The sequence below is a fragment of the Papio anubis genome, chromosome 12, assembly GCF_008728515.1.
Source record: "Papio anubis isolate 15944 chromosome 12, Panubis1.0, whole genome shotgun sequence".
NCBI lineage: Eukaryota > Metazoa > Chordata > Mammalia > Primates > Cercopithecidae > Papio > Papio anubis.
In genome coordinates this window covers 14,433,853-14,451,006 of record NC_044987.1, presented here as the reverse complement: position 1 = coordinate 14,451,006, position 17,154 = coordinate 14,433,853, and the positions used below count along the sequence as shown (strand labels likewise).

Genomic DNA, 17,154 nt, shown 5'->3' with positions numbered 1-17,154 from the left:
GGCCCTTGTCAACAGTGAGTGGGACCCATGGGTACTGGCTTTGTGACCTCATCAGTGTCAGGTGATATTATGGCAGGAGCAGGACCTAGGTGAGAGCTAAAGGAGCCTGTGGCTGGCTGAAGGGAGAGGGAATGCACAGGGGACTCGCTTGTTCCAGCCATCTGAGCAATCTCACGCTTGGTTAGCTCTGCAAGTGACACTACTTCGGAGCTGACCCGTCATGGCCCCATAGCTGACCTGACCACAGTATCTGAGACTCCAATTCCGGGCTGTGAGGCCTGAACAGCCTTGGAGAGCACTGGGGAGAAGGAGCACGTCACCGTATGAGCCTCCGCTACCCCCACTGAGACAGGAGTGAGCACTGAGTCCCGGCCAACCCCTGCAGACAGCTAGGGCTTCACCTCTGTCTCCAGGAAGTGTCATCTCTGGGTCCCTGCACCATGGCCTGCACTTGAGAATTCAGGCTGGATAGGACAAGCTAGGACTGCCCTCTCCAGCCTCCAGGACTGAGACCTTAGCATTCCAGAGCCAAGACCCCCAGCTGTGTTTTGGAAGCAGAGGGAATTCAACCGGACACATGGAGGATCGAGGGCCATCAGTTCAAGCAGTGCCTGCAAGTCAGTGTTACATTGGAGAGACTTCAGAGCCTGGTTTGCTGTCAGGACAACCTGAGCTTAAATCCTGTCTTTACAAGTTACTTCACTGCCCTGGCCTCAACTTATATGTCTGTAAAATGAGGACACTGATGCTGACCTTGCTCATCAGGTTGTTACAAGAATTAAATGAGGCCGGGCACAGTGGCTCATGCCTGTAATCCCAGCACTTTGGGAGGCTGAGGTGGGTGGTCAGGAGATCGAGACCATCCTGGCCAACATGGTGAAACCCATCTCTACTAAAACTACAGAAATTAGCCAGACACGGTCATGTGCGCCTGTAGTCCCAGCTACTCAGGAGGCCGAGGCAGGAGAATTGCTTGAACCTGGGAGGTGGAGGTTGCAGTGAGCCGAGATCGCACCACTGCACTCCAGCCTGGCGACAGAGTAAGACTCCGTCAAAAAAAAAAAAAAAAAAGCATTAAATGAGTTATTCAAGCCTATCCCAAAAGGTTAAATGATTCTGTGACGTTCTTAAAATGACAAAATTATAGAAATAGAGATTCATGGTTGCCAGGGGTCAGAAAAAAAGGAAAAGGGGAAGTGCCTATGAAGGGACAACAGGATCTCTCCTTGTGGTGACGGAACAGTCTGTATCTTGACTGTGTCAACGTCAATTTCCTGGTCATGATCTTATACTATAGTTTTGCAAGATGTTAATATTGGGGGAAACTAGGCAAAGGGCGCACTGGATCTCTATTATTTCTTACAACTGCATGTGAATCTACGATGATCTCAAAATAAGTTTCATTTTTAAAAAAAAAACAGAGTTCTTTAAATAATGTTGGGTGCAAGGAAGCATCTGTAACATTAGCTATTCTTTTTTTTTTTTTTTTTTTTTGAGATGGAGTCTAGCTCTGTTGCCCAGGTTGGAGTACAGTGGCACACAGTCTGTACTCACTGCAAGCTCCACCTCTCGGGTCACGCCATTCTCCTGCCTCAGCCTCCCGAGTAGCTGGGACTACAGGTGCCCACCACCACATCCGGCTAATTTTTTGTATTTTTTTACTAGAGACAGGGTTTCACCGTGTTAGCCAGGATGGTCTCGATCTCCTGACCTCGTGATCCACCCGCCTCGGCCTCCCAAAGTGCTGGGATTACAGGCGTGAGCCACCGCGCCCGGCCACATTAGCTATTCTTGCTCCCCATCCCTGGGTTCCTCTGTGAGCTGGCGTGACCTAGGAACCTGCATCCTGTGAAACCCTCACGACATCGGGGGAGGGGCTGGAGAGAAGAGCCTGATCATATGTTTAGCAGCTTTTATTTCTGTGCCTGCCTTGAGTGCTTAATAAATGCAGGAGGGAGGGAGGGAGCGAATGAGTGAGAGAATGAATGAATGAATGTTACAACAAGTGAACTCTCCATCTCTCAGGAAATGAAATGGCCTTAAAGCAAGAGGCACTTGGGATGGATGCAGGAACCATCTTGCAGCCCTAGATTGGCCAGCCCGGCCCCTGCTTTGCCTCGTCCACCCCGGCTGCATTCCTTGTCGGGGGCAGGCTGTGTGCCTTCAAGGACAGCAGAGTGACGCACTTTAATTAGTGCAAGAGTAAATTACACTGGACGAAGAGAGTCCCGACTTCTCCCGACAGCGTGGGGAAAATAGAAGCCTAGCATTTTCAATTTAAGGTTTAGTTAGATAATGCCTATTGGTGCCAGTAGATTACAGAGTGGATATTAAATCCTGCAGGATTTGGAATCCGAGAATACAAGACGAATCCACAAGTAGGGGAAGCAGCCGGAAGGGGCTGGCCCGCTGTCCTCAGCTAGCGAGAGCACCTCTCTGGGAAGCAGCAGCCCACACAGGACCAGAGTGCCCACAGCGGCTTCAGAGGGGTAGGTGAGGGCTAAAATTCTAGAGGCTGGAACTACTTTCCTGCCTGGCTCCCTGAACCAAGGTTTCCTGTGTTATGAATGGGAAGACTAACACGCAAAGGCACCACAGGTTTTGGCAATCAGAATAGAAACCCACACTTCAGTCTCATCCAACCCTTCCCTCCCTTCTCCATCCAGTCAACTCTTATGCTACCTTCAAAACAGCTCAAGAATCTCCTCCTCCAGGAAGCCCTTTCTAACTACCCACTTGGATTCCTCTGTGAGCCCGGGGGATTCCAGGCTTCCTGTGGCATTGAACTCACCAATGATGATTATAATCACAGACATACCTGTCTTCCTCTCCCCTCACTCTTTTGAAAGGTGTGACCATGACCTGCTCTCTCACACCATTGCTCCCAGGCACAAAGGGGCACCCAATAAACATGTGCTGCACAGATGGGGTTTCCATCGTGTTTGTGTTTGTTTCCCAACAGTTGATGCATTTTGAACATGTGATACATTCACAGCCTTCAAGACTCAAGAGGTACAAAGAGGTCCATGGGAAAAGTCACCCTCTCACCCTGCCTCGCAGCTCTCCAGTTCCTTCCTAGGAGCAGCCAGTCCCTTGTCCCTTGTACACCCATCCAGGAGGCTTTATCCTCATGCAAGCAAATGTGGATGTGCATTTCTTCCTTTCTCAAGAAAATAGCGGCTATGTCACACATTATTCACACACACAAGATAGCACGTCACTATCTTCACTCCACAACCTTTCTTAGAGACTTCTTTTTCGCTACATGGAGGAGGTCTCTGTGTTCCCAGGCATCTCTGAGCTACTGCGGGAGCAGGAGGCTGCGGGGCAGGGGGCTGGAAGGATGGGCTCCCAAGTCCTGCTTTTCCATCAGGATGTGCAGTGTTGATTGGCATCTTAAGGTGCCTCTGTGGCATACCTGGACCAGCAGGCTAGGAGCAGCCAAAATAAGCAGCCTCAGAAGTGTGGATACAGGGCCTGGGAGCCTTGTCCCGAGCCCACAGGACAACTATAAGCCCCATCAGACTTCCCAGGGGGCAGGATAATGTTTCTGGCAGGCCCAGCTCGAAGGCTCAGGCTCAGTGGAGGAAGCTAGAGAAGCTTATTAGTTTAAGCAGGATAAAATGTGTAAATTAATTACCCCAGCCACCCATGCATGTAGCGGCCGGTCTGCACTGGGAGGAGAAGCATTAGCCTCCACGCCTCCTGCAGTCTGGCTTTCCTGCCAGACGCAGCCCAGAGGACCCATGGCTGCATGGCCACCAGGGAAGGAGGGACCCAGGAACCAGAGCCAGGTGGCCTCGAGGAGCTAAGCAGGCCCTCCCTGAAACGCCAGGGATTAGATTCTGCCATCACCACCAGCAACAAAAGCAGCAGTCAGAGAAGAAGGGCCTGAGGCAGGGAAAGGACCCTCTGTCCTGCTCTCCACCGTGCATCGGGCACCAATTTATCAAGTGATGATGCACCAGGCACTGTGGCGACACTTACTTGCCCCCTTTCACTTGATCCTCCTACAAACCCATATGGTCACTATGATTAACCCTATTCGGCAGATGAGAAAACTGAGGGTAAGGAAGTGTAAGTAGCTTCTTCTATTGACCCAGCCAAGTCAGGATTCAGGTACAGAGTGGCACATTGCCTCCCTCAGAGAGGCACAGACAGAGGATTATCTCTGGGACTGTGTCACCCCCCAAGAGTATTCCCTGCTTCCACACCCACCTCATGGCAGATCCCTCCCCCTCAGTCCATGGCAGCCGTGCTGCAGCCTCCCTCTCTGGCATTAGCACTCCTGCAACCGGGACCTACTCTCTAACTCCCCTCCTCCACCCACTGGCCCTCAGCTCTCAACCATTTCCTAAACCCCTGCATCCTCTGCACAACCTGCTTGTGTCTTTGCTTGCTCCTGCACCTGCAATGCCACCAGCATCTCCACCTGCCACAGTTGGTCCCATCAACAATATCTCAAGTCACCAGCATAGCGCACCTGGGCCTCTACTCTTGCTTCACCTCGGTTCATTCCTGAGTCCTCTTCTTAGAGCACTGATCTGATTACTCACTGTCCCATGGGGGTGGCCCTGTGTTTACGGTAAAGCTCAGCCCCTAGGTAGTCCGGCATGATCCAGCCCTGCCTTTCTCACACACGCAAAACTCACTGTCCAAGTCAGATCCCTCTGGTCCCCCCAGATCTTCTCAACCCACTCTCAGCACAGCTGACCCCTCCTCAGGGGACACGCCTCCTCATCACCCTGTTTTGGGCCCTGCACACTCCGATCACCTTCTGGATCAGCTCACAGGCCCAGTCTTGCGAATTCATGGAGAGCGGCAGCTTGTGTCTCCTGTATCTTGTGCTTAGATCTTCGTCCAACACAGAGATCTCAATGAATGCAGGCCTCCCCCAAGCCACACCTCCATTCCTGCTCCTCATCAGATATCTGTGCTCCTCTCTCTCCCCTGGGCCTATGCAATGCCCCCAGTCTTGCGATCAGGACACCTAGTGCAGTCCCCGCTCCAGGCAGGTCCACACCTGAACCATCAAAGACCCACACCTCACCCTCAAAGAATATGGCGCTTCCTTCTCAGACAAGCTCTCAGGGCTCCACCTTCCACAGCCAGACCTGAATCCTGCAAGTTACCCATCAGTAACAAGGCTTGCAGCCCCTCAATTCAGTCAGTTGAGGATCTTAACATGATAATGGGACCAACCTCAGAGAAATACAGAATTTGCTAATCAGAGCCAACCTCAAGGCCAACAAGGGAACACATTATATGTCCACTTGGGATGAATGTATTGAAAATGATAAGCCCAGTCAAAGACCTCTCCTCCCTCCCTCACCTGGCTCCCTGTCCTTCCTGGGGAGCTTCAGGGATCCCGGGCACCATCCTTATTCCCTGGGTTGAGGTCACCCATCCACTGCCACGTCTTGCAAGAGAGTCTGTTGGTTCCCAAGTTTCCTCACCCCCTCCCCACTCCTTTGCCTCTTCTTAGCCTCTGCCTTGGCTAGGTGATGAATTAGGAGCCAGGAGTTGGCACATTCACCAAGCAATTAGTGTTTATCTCCCTTGTTTCTGTGGCTGAACAACAGTTCATTTTCAAACTTAATAGTCAAAACTCAGAAAGATAAAACTGCCTGGGCCACTCTTGGGAGGTGATTTGAGGGTTTGGTGGGAAAGGCGGGTGGGATATGAGCTGGCCCTGCCTCAGCCATCCAGCCCCCACCCCTCTGGACAGGCATTCCTGGGGTCCCACTCGTTACCCTTCTGACCTCTCTCCATGGTCCATCAGGAGGCAGGGACAAAGGTCCCCATGTCGTAGCTGGGACATGGCAGGGGGACAAGAGTCAGGCAGCTCTGCAGTTCACAGCCTCTCAGTGTCTCCTCTCCCTTGGACTTTGAGGACTCTGGCTTTCTGTCTCACGCTTCACCAAGGGCTGCCTTGTGTAGAGCCCTGTCTGACTCATGCAAGTCTTCTTTGGGGGCTACAGAACTGAGCCTGCTGTGCCCACCCAGCCCCCTCCTCAGGCCAGCTACCTGCAGAGGGAACCCAAAGGTGGGGCCCACATAAGGGGAGCCTGCCCCTTCTGCAGAATTCCATGCCAGCTCGGGCAAGATCTGGTGGGGTGAGCAGTAAGCCCTTATCTCCTACTCAGACCAGGGGACTGCTGTCCTGGGGTCACATATTCTACAGGCTAGGACAGAAGGGTCTAGTCAGCCAATATAGAAGTGGGGAAAGGAGGAGAGAGAGAGACGCTCACCTTGTGGAAGGGCCCTGGGACCCAGTCCTGATGGCCCTGGCTGGGGCAGGAGTTTGGCGCCCACTCACTGCAGTGAAATGCTGTCACCTGCCGGCCGTACCCCAGAACTGCAGGAGCCCTGGTGCGGGTCCTAGGACTGGGCCCACCAGCTTCCACCCTGTGACTCTCCACCAAGTGCAGAAGGCCAAAAAGAGGGGAAATCAAGCTTCATCCCAGGTTGAAATGTCGTCATTATCTTTGTTGTTAATTCCACAATTATAATAGCATAATCTCTCAACTGTTGGGCCCTTGCTAAGCCAGGTACTTTGCAGTACCTGCACTGAAGCTCAGACAGAGTGCGCAGCTTGGCCCTAGGCTTACAGCTGATGGGCAGTGCAGCCAGGATTCTGGCCCTGAGAGTGTGGCTGCAGCTCCAAGCACTGCCCTCAGAAACCCATGCCTCAGCTCTCCACACAATGAAATGCACCAGGCACCCCTCATTGGATGTCTTCCAGCTCCCCTTTTGATTTTTTCACCTTTCTCTCCCACTTCCTCCTCCCAGTTAACTGCTTCTTAGCCTCCAAGGCTCGTCCATGTGCCAAGCACTGTTCTAGGACGCCATGATGGAATAACCCCTGCTATCATCGAGTCCACATTCCAGCAGGTCCTGAGGCCCAGAGCAGAGCTCAGAAGCTCCTGGGTCTCCAGTCTTCCTCCCTCCCTCCCTCCTGGACAGAGAAGGCTTCTCAGATGGGGACCCTTGGCCCTGACAGGGTCTAAAGGAAAGGAGAGGCAGGGGACTGGGTACAGGGAGCCTTGGGGATTTGGGAGTCCAACCTGCCTGGCTATCGGCCCAGGCCTGATGGTGGATTCCCAACCTGGGACCAAGCTCAATGTTCCTGTCCCTTCCAACCCTCCTTTCGCTGTGGTCTCCAACTCACAGGCTGTTGGAGCTGGGCAAGAACCCCAGAAATGACCCAATGAATACACCTCATTTTGTAGATCAAGAAGGTCAGGGCCAGAAAGGGCAAGCAGTTTGCCCAGATCACACAGCCAAGCGACAGAGCCTGGATGAGACTCAGGGCTCCCAACTACCCAGCCAGAGCTCCCTGCTGAGCCCCTCTGCTGCCTCCCTCCTCGCTTGTCTGCCAGCGGGCTACCCACACCTCTGAGAATCGCCCAATGCCCAGAGCTGGGAGAGGGCAGGAGACAGGGGAGCATGGGCCAGGACTCTGCCTCGGTCTGAGAGGAACAGAAGTGGACATAGAGCCTTGCCCCCCTCCTTGATCTCCCCTCCCCTGAGCCACTCGAGGCCTGGAGTAATCCTCCTATTCTCACTCATGCTGGGGACAGAGGCATTCTCAAGAACTGGGAAGAAAGGATCTCCCTGATTGCTTTATAATCACAGCTCAGACGATAATGGACCTGGTGGGGATTGATGGGGAGAGTATGATGCTTGGCAACGTCCCCACCCAGTTCCCAGCACAGCCCCGGGCCTCCCAACACAGCGGTCTTTCCAACGTCCCACCAGCCAGCCTCTGTGCAGCAGGTGCAGCCCCTGATGCGGTCCAGGCACAGGATAGGCAAGGGCCCGGCTGCCCCCACAGGGGAATTTAGCCAGACCTAGGTCCCATCCAGTTCCCTTCCTCTGGAGCTGGTGGGCTTAGGGCAGGACCTGGAGAACTGGGAGCTTCTTGTGGCCAGGGTCTTTCTGAGAGTCCGGGCATCTCTGGAGCCCAGGAATGGGCCCTTATCACAACCCCAGGGTCCTCAAGAAGGGCCAGGAGGCTGCAGGGCACAGTGCCCACAGAGGTGGACCTGCTGGGGCACCAGGTAGGGATGCTTCTCAGAAGAGAGTTTGAGGGAACCAGCACCCAGAGCAGGGGCTGTAGGGAGCGGCAGCTGACCCCAGGGACACTCTGCAGTCCCAGCTCCCAAGGGAGAGCACCATGCAGGCGGCCAAGCATACAGGTCCGACTTGTGGTCCATCTTCCTCACAGTGCCGGATGGTCCTCCACGGACTCACTTGGCCCCTTCTCCCTCCTTTCTTTTCTCACCCTTACCCTCTTGTCTCCTCTCTCTCTCTTCTCAGCCATTTCTCCCTCCCTTTCTCATTCCCAAGAGCCCCTTCCTGGCACGCATGGCTGCTTGGCTCCCAAAGCTCCCTGGCCCAGGAAGGCAGAGAGGAGGAAGGAAGAGTGTTGTCCCTCCACAATGGACCAGCAGCCAGCTCACTTAGGGACTCTTACTAGGACAGAGGGACTGCTCCCCTAGTGTCACGTGGCCCCTGGTGGGGAGCAGAGTGAGGAAGAACAGTGAGAACAGAGGGGCCCAGGTGTCCCTGCCACACCAGGGACAAGACTGTGGTTGTTTGGCGCCCTCTTCCCTCTCTACCATCATGCCTCCTTCTGGCCTGCTCACCTCTTCCAGGAAGCCTTCCCTGACTGTCCTTCCAGGGCTCTCTGGGTTTCCAGGGACTGGATGGCCTTTTCCCTTTCCTCCATCCCCCAGCCCAGGATGGTGCTGTCCTCAGCAGCCTGACTCTCCTGCCAGCCTCAGAGGTGAGCTCCCCTTCCGAGAAGGCCCTCTGTGCACTGAGAAGGCCCTCAGGTCTGAAGCCTCCAGTGGGCTTCCACTCCAGCCCATGTCTGAGCACCAGAGTGCTGGGGGTTACAGGCTCCCAGCCACTCCTGGGCCCTTCTCCCCCTGGGAACTCTGGGGTGGGCTGGCCAGAAGGTCTGAGCATGGCAGAAGGTATTGAGTGTATCCCCAGGCCCACAACCCACCATCATTTTCCCCGTGTTCATTGTCAGCCAAGGCCTGCCTCCCTAAGGCCCAGGCTCCTGCACTGCACCCCTGTGTCCCAGACAGGGTAAGGGAGGTCAAGGGAGATTCAAAGGAGCCACATCTGCAAGAGGAGAGCAGGAAGATGACTCTGCCCTCATCAGAGGGAAAAAGTACCTTCAGAAGAATGCAGCCTGTTCCCCTGGGGACCCTCAGGGAAATGGTCATTCAATACAAGAGAAGTGACAGATCAATGGTTTATTCCAAAGGGGAAAGCCCAAGCTGGATGTCTCCGTCCCTGACCCCTGCAAGCTGACCCACCCTTCCAGAGTCCCCACAGGCCTGGGGCTGTTGAGACGGGGAGGTCCCCACTGTGCTGCACCTGGTTTTGTCTCGTCTCCAGTCCCTGGGCACCTTGATATGCAACATGGGTGGTAATCAGAAGGAGGAGGCAGCCTCTGATGGGGCAGTGGCTACGGGTGGGGGCAGTGTGTGAGGCATCCTTTGCAGCCAGCCCAGCCACACTCTCCATCACCAGAGAGAATGCCAAATTATAAACTGAATGAAATTCTACAGGCAAACGGTACAGCAGCTGGGAAATGGTAGCTGGGCCAGTAGCTATTTTCATGGGTGGATCATATCGTGTTAAGGGAATTATTTATCCCAGAAGAGCGAAGAGAGGAATATCTTGGCTAAGGTCATCCTGCCAGTCAGGAGAAGCCACCCTCCAGGGACCACAGACTCAAAGTGGCTGTGGTGGAGACCCACTGCCTGCATAGGGCGATGTCAAGACACTGAGAGGTTCCCGTCTGCAGTGGCCAAGGGCTGCAGGTTCTGCCACGCTGGACACTGATAGGTAGGACTAGAGAGCGCATGTAGGGCCAGTCCTCTGGGAAGCAGGAGGTGGGCCATGTGAAAGGGAGATGCGTGGCTGTGCTGTCCAGGTACCTGCTGGCAACACTGGGGGATGGGGCCTTGGAGAGAAAGGTCTATAGGCCTGGAGACAGCAGGGCGTGGGCAGGAGAGGCAGGCTGATACCGTGCGGGTACTCACTGCTAGCCCCCAGATCCAGCCCGAGAGGAGGAGGGTGGTGGGTTAGGGCAGGCCCCACCTATCTCACCCCTGTGATGCATTGGCCTCTGAGCACAGGAACGATGTTGACCATCTGAGGTCATGAGGCAGGAAAGGAGTCTGAATGGAGTGTGGCCAGTGGGGAAGTTGGAGAGGCCAGAACCTCCCCGAGAGGCTGGTAGAGGGCTGCAGAGGGCAGGTGCAGGACCAGGCTCCCTTCCACCCAGACAAGCACAGTAGCTTAGAAGGCAAGAGCAGCAGGGTCAGAAGGAAGAGCAGGGGTGTGGCGCCTCATTCCTTCCGCCAGGAGCTCATGGGGCTTCGTTGGACCCAATCCCGTTGCCTTTGTTGACGTAGAATGGCCGGTAGTGAGACTGTGGGGAAAACAAAGAGTGGTCAGGGAGGCCAGATGACAGATGAGCCCGCTAGCTAGACCCACCCTATCCTAACCTGCCCCAGGAGGTAGCAGTGATCCAAGCCCCGACAATTCTAGGAGCCTTTTGGCCTGATCTGCAAGATCTACCTACCCTGTGATCAGGTGCTGGTCTCTAATGTCAGGATTTACAGGTTTGAATCCTAATTGGAGTCCATTCCCATAGTTAGTGGGTGAGCTTGAACCTCAGCCCCCCATCACACTGGTTGAAATTTCTCTCCACAGCTCAGGAGGTTCCTCCAGCGCTACCACAGCTGCTATTTATATAACACTTTCTACTCCACGGAACTTCACAGCACTGTGCCGAGGGCTATATGCGGATGCACTCATTTAATTTTTACAACCACCCAATTACATAGATTACTATTATCATATTCATTTTATAGTTGAGCAAACCAAGACACAGAGAAGCTAGGCAACTTGCCCAAGGTCACTCAGCTGGTAAGCAAGGAGCCGGAATCCAAGCCCCAGCAGGCTGCCTCCAAAACCCACACCCCCAGCCCCCAGTTCTCGGCATCACTTCTCTTATGGCGAGGGCTTCCAGGATTTTCTTTGGCTCTCTCTGCATAAATCTCCCTTACAGAGGGGGTGCAGAGAGGGTAAACAACTGCCCCAGCCCAACACAGTCCCAGGCTCCCCACAGCCCTTTGCCTCTCTAGTCCGGCTCCTCCTCCCCGAGCCATTGGTATTCAGGGAGCATCTCTGGAGAGAGCCCAGTGACAGCTCTCCCAGCCTTCTCCATGTATTGTATCTCCCAGTAATTTCATGAAATCAGCGTGCCCCACCCCACCCAGATCACTTCATCAGGGCCCTGAGGAGGCAGCCCTCCAGGATGGAGTGGAAGAGCACGGCTTAGCTGCTGCTCACCCAGGCAAGCACCATCAGTCCCTGGAGGGTCTCAGGAAGAGGATTTGTCCCTGAGCTGGGTCACAGGCTAAGCCCACCCCCATGCCCTGCGGATCCCAACACAGGAGACATCATTTGCCCCTCATACACACACCCCAAGGGTGCACTGCCCTTGGCCCTGTCTGCCAGGGAACTGACACCTCCTGGTCAGCTCCTTGCCTATGTCTGGTTCACAGCAGGCATTGTGGGCCTGAGGGATGCTCAGACCTTGCTTAAACCACCTATTAAACAAAGGAAGAAACTGGGACCCAGGGAGGGGAAAGAACAGCTAATTACTGGCAGAGCAGGGCCTGGACCAGGTCTCCTGACCCCCAGGGGCCAGCCGGGACCCCAAGCAATTCACAGGGCAAAGTGAATAGATTTGGAAATGGCTGAAGCCTTTCTTTGAGGAAGACTGGGTCAATAATATGGGTTGCAGGTCGATGAACGGCATTGTCTGGTTAAAAGCCCAGAGTGGTAGGTGGACATCAGAGCAGACTGCTCCCCTCACCCTCCCTTCCCCTCCCTGGCTTGAGGTCACAGCACATATTATAGTTGGAAGAGCTAGGAAATCATCCTAATTACAGATGGGAAAACTGAGGCACAAAGGAATCATTCTTCCTCACGCAAGGTCACACAGCAAGTCAATGAGACAGCTGGTGCCAGCCGCCAGGGAAACTGATTCCCAGCTCAGCCTCTCTGCACCCCAGCACCTGCCTCCACTCTCCCAGCGCTGGCTGCTTGCTGGACACCAGAACCCTGCCCTGCCAGGGGCCTCAAAGTGCTGATGAGCCTTCTCTTCAGGGTCCCAGGCTCTGAGAGGGTGGAAAAGTATGTAGTAGGGAGGGGAAGGACTGAGTCTAGAATGGAAACCTCCTTTTATCTCCCCATTTCTGCTTTCTGCAGTCCTGCTGTTGCAATGCCCCTGGGCCCAGCTCCAAATTACACACACGATCATTTAGCTCCCATCGCCAGCAATTAAAGATTCTCTCCAATTAAACTATCCCCAGCCATTCTTTGTGGTCCAGGGCAAATCACCTCTCCTGCTCTGACCTCCAATTGCAAGGACAGCAAGAGCCAAGGGCTGCGGCCCTGGTTCCAGCAGAGCTCCTGATGCCACCCACTTGTCACGGCAGCTGGCTGACTCCTGTAGCAGGGCCTAGAATGGACCTTCAGGAGCAAGGCATTCAGGCACACGGGGGCTCTGCATGTGAACTACAGTCCCTGATCACTGAGCTCTCAGTCAGGGTCAGCTACGTCAGATCTAACGGGCACTGGAGGTCATCTCAGTCCTCACATCATAAAAAGCAAGAAAGTGTCTCAGAGAGGGTATCTAACTTATCCAGGACCCCACAGTCAGCAGGTGGCCTGGACCCCAAAGCCATGCTTCCCTGTCTTGCTGCTCTTCTGATATCCCTGGCCTAGGGTCATTAGATATTGAACCTAAATATATCTATTCCCAACTTTCCAGCCTCTCCCACCCCCACACTATCACCCCAATGGCCTCTATGCTATCAGCACTGGAGAACTGCCCCGGGGAGGTGGGACCCATCTCTAGGAGGAGGCCTGTCCTCCTGCTGGGCTGTTTTACAATCCCAGAGCTGGCAGAACCCAAGCTGTCATTCCACTAGCATAGGCATCCAACAAGCATTCGCCAAATAAAAACCCCAAGGCTGCCCACTTTATAGATCAGAAAACTGAGGTCCAGACAGTGTGTGTTTAGCCAGTCCCCTGCCCATTAGCCCTGGCTCTCTACTACCCTCTGCTGTGTGCAGGTATTCAGGCCACTGCTGCCTCCTTCTCTACCCCATGGCCCAGAGAAGTCATCATCCTCCCACAGACCCTAGAACCTGTTGCCCCCAGGGAGCCGGTCTCTGGATGTGCCCAGGCCCTCCTGGCAGTGCTTCCCTTACCAGCATAGTCTGCTTGCCAGATTTCCAAGTCTGGGGCTGGGCCTTGGGGCTTTGGCTCCGCATGAGGGAAGGATAGCCTGGGAAGACAAGAGACTCAAGTCAAAGGGAGCACCGCTGGTGGTCAGGGGCCCCCGGGGCCAGAGCAGCACAGCTGCCTTCTCCAAAGTGACCACCAAGCATCATCCAGCCCATTACCAAATGCAGCCGCCTGAAGAGGCGTGCAGCAGCCAGGGTGCCGCAACCGAAATTCCTGGGGAGGCTGGCCAAAGGGAGGAGGCAGCAAAGCAAACAGAAGGAGGAGGAGCTGGCCAGGTGGGCTGGACCAGGCAGCAGGGGAGTGTTGCACCCACATCCAGTGCAGCATCACACTGCTCTGCAGGGATTTCCACTCACCTTCCCCGGAGGTTTACACCACGGGCCCTCCCCTTCCCAGAAACCAGGAGCACCACGCATAAGCATGACCTGCCAGAGTTTCCTGGCAGGAGGCGCTCACTTGGACTCCCCTGCGCTGTTTGGATGATGCTTCCCATTCACGGAGCCCCACTTGTGCCAAGCACTGTGGAAGGGACTTTGTAGACGTCTCCTCACTGAGCCTGGCCCCTGTATCTATGAGCTATGAGCTATGAGCTCAGCAGTTTGCCTGAGTTGCACAGCTTATAATTAGCAGTCAGGATTCCAAACCAGGTGCTGCCAGACTCCAAAACCCAAATTCGTGTTTTTTCTCCCCGGCTCTGTGGCCTCTCCCCTGTTTCACTAGCCAGAGACTAGGGCCTAGAGAGGGCCAGGAATTTGTCAGTGTGGCTGCCACCCAGGGTTAGGACAGCAAGCCCAAGAGGCCCAGAGCAGGTGCGCTCTCTGAGCTTGGCTGCAAAGATGCTAGTCTAAGGCGGGGCCGCCCTGACTCCCTCCGCCTCAGCCCAGACAGACCAGAAAGGAGCTCTGGTTCACAGCACAGTGAAGGCACTCTCAGTGTCAGCCATCCGCCTGCAGGGAGGCCTGGGAAGACACAGGCCATGACCTGGATGCTGAGGCCCTCAAGAAATAAGCAGGGTCTGTCCTGGGCCAGATCTCTGTCCAGTGAGAGGCTGCGGTCTGTCTTGGGGAAGCCCCTGTCCTGCCCTGCTCTAAGCGAGGATGAGCAGGTCAGGCTCATGATGAGCACTGCCAGGCTGCCTGTTGGGCTGGCCCTTCCCAGGTTGGCACTGAGCAAGGAGGAGGGGGAGGAGACGGAGCAAAGAACCTGGGTCTCTTCCTGCATCTGGGGGTGGGGGCAGCCTTGGAAGGGGGGCATTCCAGGGATCCTGAGTGGAGATTAAGAGGGGTAATTCAGGCCTCATCTCTCAGTTCCCGGAAAGAAAATCCCACGCCAGCCATGAGAGAGGGGAGAATGGAAACAGGGGTGGGGTCAGGGTGGCCCAAGTCACCCGCCTTGTGCAGCAGGCAGAAGTCCAGATAGAGTGTGCTGGGGTGGCAGGTGGGGCATGCATCCCTCTCCAGGGAGCTCTGGGGAGAAGGGACCGGCACACCCTAGAAGTGGCAGAGAGCCCCCCGTGTCCCACCTGGCCCGCTGTGGGAGAGAAAAGGGGAGGAATGGAAAAATGGGCAGGTACCGGGATTAGTTTTAGACAGCCCACTGCGACCCAGTGGTTTGGAAAACTCTGCAGTGGCCTGTCCCAAGGTGGTGAACTGATAGGGGGTTTTCCCAGTGCCTGCTGGGAGAGAGAGAGGCATTAGTGGCACAGTGCTGGTCCCACGAGGGGCCAAAAGGACCCACCCCTCATGCTGGAGGCTGCTCTGAATCACACCTGAGGGCGGCCACCTCCCCTGCCAGGTGCTCTGTGGTCCAGGCTTGAGCAGAGAGCAGAAAGGCATCTGCTAGAAGCCAAACAGGCCAAGGCAAGTCCTGGAGCTCCCCAGGCCCGGATCAGAGCTAGGACATGCCCGGGGCTTCTGCAGGCTGGGACCCTCCACCCATAGTCCTGTCTCCTTCATCTTGCCGGCAGCTCCAAGAATCCCTGCCCTGGGCATAGTGTAGGACTCTGGGCCAGAAGGGACAACTGAGTGACGAGGCCTCAGAGGCCACTGCTCAGGGATCTGTCTGCCCTGCAGAGCCCCTTTCCCTCTCCTGAGCCCACCCAATTTGCTGATCTTGACTTGCAGGCCAGATGTTCGGGGTGCCAGAAGAGAGACAGGGTTACTCCCACCACAGCCATTAGAGCTGTCCCTGGGATCTTTCAGGAGATACATGAGGGCCAGGGGCCCATAGCTGGGGTCTGGTTCAAGTCTGCCCCCTCCGGATGCCCCCAGCCCCAGGGGACAGGAGGCATCGACCACTCTCCCTTGTCAGAGTGCTGCAGAGCACCGCAGGCAGGCGGGGGACAGAGTGCCAGAAAAGAGGATCAGTCTTGGGGGGCCTTAGGGTCATCTGGTCCTGCCTTTCCCAAAGGGCCGCCTGCAGGATTGGCTCTGCAGGATGCTGGCAGGTGCTCCATGGCCACAGGACCCTAGAGCCAGCCAACGCTGCGAGTTAAATAAACTCTGCAGTAGGAGAAGCAGCACCCTGAGGATCAGAGAGGTTGGGTGCAGGGGATATGGTGTGTCCCCCCCGTCCTGACCACTGAGAGCTGTTGTTGCAGCGTGTAGGTAGAGACTAGAGAGTGGTGAAACAAGCCCTGGGAAACGCTGACGTAGCCCAGCCCCCACTCCTGTCCTCATTTTCAGCAAAGACCATGGCGGCAGCTCCCGGGCTCTCATCTGGCCCCTGTATCTATGAGCTCAGCAGTTTGCCTGAGTTGCACAGCTTATAAGCAGCAGTCAGGATTCCAAACCAGGTGCTGCCGGACTCCCAAACCCAAATTCACGTTTTTTCTCCTTGGCTCTGTGGCCTCTCCCATTTCACTAGCCAGAGACTAGGGCCTAGAGAGGGCCAGGAATTCGTCAGTGTGGCCACCACCCAGGGTTAGGATGGCAAGCCCGAGAGGCCCAGAGCAGGTGCACTCTCTGAGCTTGGCTGCAAAGATGCTAGTCTAAGGCGGGGCTGCCCTGACTCCCTCCGCCTCAGCCCAGACAGACCAGAAAGGAGCTCTGGTTCACAGCACAGTGAAGGCACTCTCAGTGTCAGCCATCAGCCTGCAGGGAGGCCTGGGAAGACACAGGCCATGACCTGGAAGCTGAGGTCCTCAAGAAACAAGCAGGGTCTGTCCTGGGCCAGATCTCTGTCCAGTGAGAGGCTGTGGTCACTGGACAGCGAGGTGAGGGAGGAACTAGCAGCTCAGGGAAGAGACCCAAGCAAGGTTTGGGAGGTGTGGGGCAGCTGTGGAGGAAAGCAGGGGCCAGGGTGGGCAAGCTCACCTTTCAGGGAGAAGGAGGAGCTGCCTTGGACGACGGGCAGGTCATTGTCAGAGCTCTGAATGCTGGAGGAGTACTCCCAGACCCGGGAGGTGTAGTTACCTGGCAGGGAAAAGAAGGGCTGTCAGGCCCCCACAGCTGAGAGGGGGAGAGGAGGCAGGACCAGGACACAGCCAGGTCTGTGACTCTCCAGCCACTGGCCACAACTTAACCCAGGATGCCACTTGTGATCCCAGTGATACCTCACCCCCATCCTTCTGCCACCATAGCTACCTTTCTAAAATATAAAGCATAGTCTGGTCCCTGCCCTACCTAAAGGCCACTATCCTCAGAATAAGGCGCAACGTCCCAAGCGCAGCCCATGGCTCTGTCGTGAGTTGCTCTCCCCAATCCCCGCCACACACCCACCATCTCCCACTTCTTGGCTTCGTCTCTATCCTCCCTCCACCACTGGACATTCAAACCAGGCTAAGTCTCAGTGTCTGAGACA

At 55.4% G+C, this 17,154-nt stretch overlaps 1 protein-coding gene and 1 long non-coding RNA gene across 3 annotated transcripts in view; one reads left to right on the top strand and one right to left on the bottom strand.

Moving 5' to 3' along the window:
- The first annotated feature begins 46 nt into the window (after positions 1-46).
- Positions 47-3,136, top strand: LOC108582063. Of its 2 annotated transcripts, XR_001895218.3 has the most exons (3): positions 47-617; positions 2,344-2,489; positions 2,963-3,136. It is a non-coding gene; the product is annotated as an uncharacterized LOC108582063 (long non-coding RNA). The 2 variants fall into 2 exon arrangements; XR_002517255.2 differs by having other exon boundaries at positions 2,344-3,136.
- Positions 3,137-9,257: 6,121 nt separating this feature from the next.
- Positions 9,258-17,154, bottom strand: part of TRIM29 (tripartite motif containing 29) — a 28,816-nt gene continuing 20,919 nt past the window's right edge. The window contains exons 7-9 of the mRNA XM_009187493.3: positions 16,668-16,766; positions 13,317-13,393; positions 9,258-10,459 (exon numbers count right to left, since the gene is read on the bottom strand). Coding sequence (XP_009185757.1) covers positions 10,397-10,459; positions 13,317-13,393; positions 16,668-16,766 — 239 coding nt within the window. The 3' untranslated portion in view covers positions 9,258-10,396. The remainder of the gene's footprint in view (positions 10,460-13,316; positions 13,394-16,667; positions 16,767-17,154) is intronic.